Below are 5055 nucleotides of genomic sequence, written 5' to 3'. Positions count from 1 at the left end.
TCCTCCCGTGGGCAGCGTCCCTCGAGAAGGATGCCGTGACCCTGGGAGGCCAGGGTCCACCCTGAGAACGGGCACACGGCTGCGAGGTGACGGGTGGGGAGCGCAGGGCGGACCTGCATGATTGCCCTCGCGGTCAGGCCTCGTGGCTGCCCCGTGTTGCCCTGAGCTCCTGATTTCTGGTCCAGGGTTGGGGATGCTCTACTGACCTTATCCCCCTAGCTAAGTTCTTTGGGCTCCAGCCAGCCACCGGGGTAGAAGCCATGGTGCCTGGATGTCAGTCTGTTCTCTTTGATTCTTAGGTCTTTTCTCCTGGCACCCTGTATTCATGACCTTGGCGGTGAGTTTGGGCTTCTTTGTGCAGCTGATTTGTTTGATGATGCCCCTAAGAAAGCATCCACTCTTCACTTAACCTTTCCAAGGCGCAGAGAGGTGGGGGAAATACAAGGGCTCCATTTTTTTTTTCTGTGACCTATGAGACTGGGAAATATAGAGGGCTGGGCTGTGGATGTCAGTTTGTTGAAGGGAGTGGGAGGAAGTGAAGAGTTTTCTTCTTCCACCAGGGCCTGAAAGGAGGAAGTAGAAGGGATGTCAACCTACTGACTTATCCCTTGCCCCCCCCCCAAAAAAAACAACACCACACTCAAGTTCAGAAAAAAGTTTAACATATGTTATTCCCATTGGTAAAAAAAAAAAAAAAAAAAAAAAGGGAACCACAGGCGGCGGAGGGTGGCAGTGGAGTGGCTGGCATGGATGACAGCCTGACTGATGAGGCCACTCAAATGCTGATGCCCACACTGATCTGGGGAGTACTTTAGTCCTCGCCCTTCGTCCTTACTGGGATATATGAGAGCGCCTTCTTTTTCTCAGGCCTGAGCGATGGGCCTGGTGCTCAATGGCCCTCTCCTGTGTTCACAGTTCTGCCTCTGCATGGCTGAGGCCATTCTGCTCCTCTCGCCTGAGCACTCCCTGTTCTTCTTCTGCTCCCGAAAGTCCAGGATCCGGCTCCACTGGGCAGGCCAGACCCTAGCCATCCTCTGTGCAGCCCTGGGCCTGGGCTTCATCATCTCCAGCAAGACCCGCAGTGAGCTGCACCACCTAGTGTCCTGGCACAGCTGGCTGGGGGCTCTGACTTTGCTGGCCACTGCCGGCCAGGCAATATGTGGGCTCTGCGTACTCTGTCCCCGGCAAGCCAGGGTCTCAAGAGTGGCACGTCTCAAACTCTACCACCTGACGTGTGGACTGGTGGTCTACCTGATGGCTACGGTAACGGTGCTCTTGGGCATGTGTTCAGTGTGGTTCCAGGCCCAGATCAAAGGTGCAGCCTGGTACCTGTGCTTGGCTCTGCCCCTCTACCCAGCCGTGGTGATCATGCATCAAATCTCCAGCTCCTACTTGCCAAGGAAGAAAATGGAAGTATGAGTCCTTCTGAACGCTGCCTCTAGGTGGAAATGCTTGCTCTGGACTCAGTGGTTCTACTGATGACCTTTGAATGGATCCACTCGCAAGTGAGGGATGACTCAGTGGGCCGAAATGGGGAAAGGTACTCGGCGCAAGTGAAAGGTGATGGGGAGACCTAAAGCCTCTGTGTTTGATGGGAGACACGCGTGATGGGTGGTGGTGGTGCTTGCTGGAAATCATTTCTTGCTCATATGCCTGATGAAGAATGGGGTTCTCATTACTCGTGGTTGGCAGCTATGGCTCTTTGAATGGCCTTTGAGAAAGCAGTGCAATGTGGTGGGAAGAGGGAGATCAGGGTCATAGGTCTTGGAGGTTGTTGTACGCACTTAGGCTCCTCAGCAGTCTGAAGCAGTCTGTCGAGTTGCTTTCCCAGAACACCCTCCAGTCCTGGGCCACGGACTCAGCAGCTCGGCAGACTTAAGACGCGATTCTTACGTCTGTCGGCCCCTACCTCTCTGGTGGGACAGGCTTGTCCTTGTTGCCTTTTAGGAAATCTGTGTCCATTTAGCCCCTGGACAAGGGTGCATGGGGTCAGGTGCTGTGGAGAGAAGGGGCCCAGGGAAGGGTTCCTGAACTCCAAGGCAGTAAAGCACTTTAATGTTTTAATGTCACTTTAATGTTTTGGGAGGAGAAGGGCAGCATCTTAACAGGTCTTTCTAGAACACCCTCCGGCTTAGTGGATCTGGGCTTGAGGGCTACAGGACACCGCCTTAGTCCCAGAGTCCTCAGCGTCTCATGCTTTGCCCTGGTCTTGCGCATGGCTTTGTGGCACCATCCAGGAGCGTTCAGAACAAAGTCAGAGCTGAGAAGGCAAAGCAGCGCTCTTCTGACCTAGGGAAAGGCCAGGTCTCCCTAATTCCCCTCTCCCTTGTCAAATAAGCTTCCTCAGTTCAAAAACCTCTTGCCAGCTTTTTGGCCCAGAAGGGACTGAGTTTGGTGCCAGCTGGCAAAGGAGGGCTGGGCCTCCTTCCCTCCAGAGCCCCCTGCTTCTTCCAGACGGAAAATAGTTCCCCAGACTGCCCTCCACGAGGAGGACTGGGTGCCAGACCAGTTAGCTACGGGCGGGCTCAGCCTGGGCCTTCCGTAGGCAACAGCCAGGCTAATGTTGAGAGAGCTGGGTGGAAACCCTGGGAGTCCTAGGGTGTCCCTGCAGTGGCTGGTCCCGGGAGGAGGGGTCTTCCTAACCGGCAATATTTGCAATAAAAATGCAAGCCCTCTTCTCTGGGTGGCTCAGAGCAAGGGACTTCACATGACTTGACAGTGCTAGAAGCAGGCTGCAAGGCCCCGCGAGAGGCCCCTAGGCAGGGCTTACTTAGCTCTGTGGCAGGTGGTATCTCCCAAGAGCCCTCTAGATCCCGAGCAGCCAAAGCGGGGATGCTAAGCAGAGGGTGATCGATCCTTCCCCTCATTGCTTTCTCTCCCCTCTCAAGCTAACCAGTGTCATCTTAACTTGGAAGGGGTGCTCACCTGGGGTCACTTCCATCAGGGGGTCCCTCTCCTCTCCCTCCATTATGTGCCAGTGCTAGGGAGTCTCGCCCTGCCCACAGCAGTGGGTGAGGGCCACGTACGGTGCTCCAGCTTGCTCGGAGAGCCAAGCAGACAACGCCATGCAGCCTGAGCCTGCCTGAGGTGTTGCCTCCTCCCAGGTGGTGCGGGGGCTGGCGGGCGGGCAGGCGGGCTGGCAGCCGGCAGTTTGCGTGGGCCGTGCCAGCTGATGTCTATTCCCAGCCCTGAGAGGAAGGGGGAAGTCATTTATATTCTGCAGGAGGAAAAGGCCCCAGCTGTCACCTCTCTGACCAGTAGTTCTAGAGGACAAGGGGACAGGGCAGAGGGGGGACACTGGTGGCCTCTTCTTTATCTGGTCTGATTGAAGTATAGGATGGAGGTCACCAGGAGGTGACTGGACAGATTGTAGGGGGACTTCCCTCCCCTGCTGTCTGCCTATTTCTCCCTTCATCACCACCTGCCCTCACATCCTGGGCAGCAGCTGGGCAGCCATCAGACCTCAGTGCCAGGGCACTCTTCCTCCAGCTGGGGTCTGGGTGGCTGCCGGCCGCATGCCTCCTGCCTCCTGCCTGTGTGTTTCCTCCTCCCTACACGCTCCGGCTCCCCACTTCCCCACATCTCCCCATCTGGGATATTAGCTGGGCTCCTCAGTGTGAGGAGTGGCCTCAGGAGAAAAGCAAACGGTTGCCCTTTGGCCCTCGGCCCTTGGCTAGGGAAAGTCAGTCTGTTTCGCCTTAAAAAAAAAGTCAGGGTGCTCAAATTAAAAACAAAACTGTGTCATTTGCACAAATTTGCATAGCAGGCTCCCTGAGTCCTGATTCCAGATGATTATATTTAAACTCAACCTTGAGGATATCAGATGATTTCTGTATCCAGATCCACATGGTAATAGGATCTCCACTCCGGGTTCAGATGCACCCCCTCCCAGACGCCCCTCCCCTTGAGTCCCACCGTGACTGGGGGTGGTGGTAGATGGCGGGGCTCTGTGTCTAAGCGGGACTCCCCACCTCACCTCTGAGCTCAGCTGCCTCGCCCCACCCTCTCGCCCCACCCTCTGGGGCAGACAACCCTCCTTGCTCAGACACTGGCCTGTCCCTTCTCTCTCATTGTCCCCACCCTTCCGCCCCGTGCATGGCTGCTCTGGGTCTTGTTTTTAAAACCTCGCTGTGGGAGATCTAGGCATCCTCCCGAGCCAGCTGGCTGCTGTGCCAAGGCCTGCTCAGAGTTAATAATAATCATTAGCTGAGCAGTGTTGGGGCCTTTCAGCTGCAGATCTCCAGCACTTGCTGGCTGAGTCAGCCAGCCTCACCTCCCCCTTCCTGGAGCAGAATGGGAGGGCCCTATCAGAGGGAGGGGGGTCAGAAGTCTCCCTCCTGGCGTGTTTTGTGGCTTCTCTCTCTCCGGAGGGAGCGGCACTGAGAGTCCTCTGAGGACACTACTGCCGCCTTGCACCCGACAAGGGTCACTGTAAGGAACAGTGTATCCTCCAGAGGCTGGTGGTGGCCGTGCTGGCGGTTGACACTGGACCTCTAGTCCTCCTGCCTTCCCTTCTGTTTACTTGGCCTCCAGAGGACACCCCTGGGCCTGAGGCTCAGCCTCAGCATCTCTGGTGGCCCTCTGCAGGCTTAGGGAGCAGGGAGGCTTCTGGTTTCGGGCCAGGGTGCCCGTGAGCCTGGGTTTGAATCAAGCCCCTAACCTCAGCCTCTCACTGATGTGTGTGGCTCTGGGCACATCATTTACTGTCCAACCTACCTCACAGGGCTGTTGTGAGGGTTAGATGAGAGAGCACATACTCTCAGGCGCTGACAAGTTCGAGACATTAAACAAACGCAAACAGCTGGTGTTGTGATATCCTTACTGCGTGCTCGCTCAGCCTAGCCCTGGGTTTCTGCTGCTTTAGGGAGCTGTAAACAGCTACGGGTAATAACGCTTAGGGCACCCAGGTGTCAGACAGGCTGTGTTGCTGGCCACTGTGACGGTGACAGGCCAGCTCACCCCACGGAGGCCTGGCCGAGGCAGCCATTGCACCCAGGAAGGCTACCAGCCTGACCCAGTAGCCGGCGCTGCCTGCTGCCTGCCTGGTATTTGATG

At 56.4% G+C, this 5055-nt stretch overlaps 1 protein-coding gene across 2 annotated transcripts; it reads left to right on the top strand.

The window, feature by feature from the left end:
- Nucleotides 1-6: 6 nt before the first annotated feature.
- LOC101619788 (cytochrome b561 domain-containing protein 1) lies at nt 7-5055 on the top strand. 2 transcript variants are annotated; one of them, XM_004689694.2, is made up of 2 exons: nt 7-337; nt 916-5055. In XM_004689694.2, the coding sequence occupies exons 1-2, from the start codon at nt 326-328 to the stop codon at nt 1417-1419; spliced, it is 516 nt and encodes a 171-aa protein (XP_004689751.1). In that variant the 5' UTR covers nt 7-325; the 3' UTR covers nt 1420-5055. The 2 variants fall into 2 exon arrangements, with proteins under 2 accessions (XP_004689751.1, XP_012585650.1); XM_012730196.1 differs by having other exon boundaries at nt 280-429.

The sequence above is a fragment of the Condylura cristata genome, unplaced genomic scaffold (assembly GCF_000260355.1).
Source record: "Condylura cristata isolate star-nosed mole 26May11 unplaced genomic scaffold, ConCri1.0 scaffold00026, whole genome shotgun sequence".
Taxonomy (NCBI): domain Eukaryota; kingdom Metazoa; phylum Chordata; class Mammalia; order Eulipotyphla; family Talpidae; genus Condylura; species Condylura cristata.
This window is presented reverse-complemented; position numbering and strand designations above follow the sequence as displayed.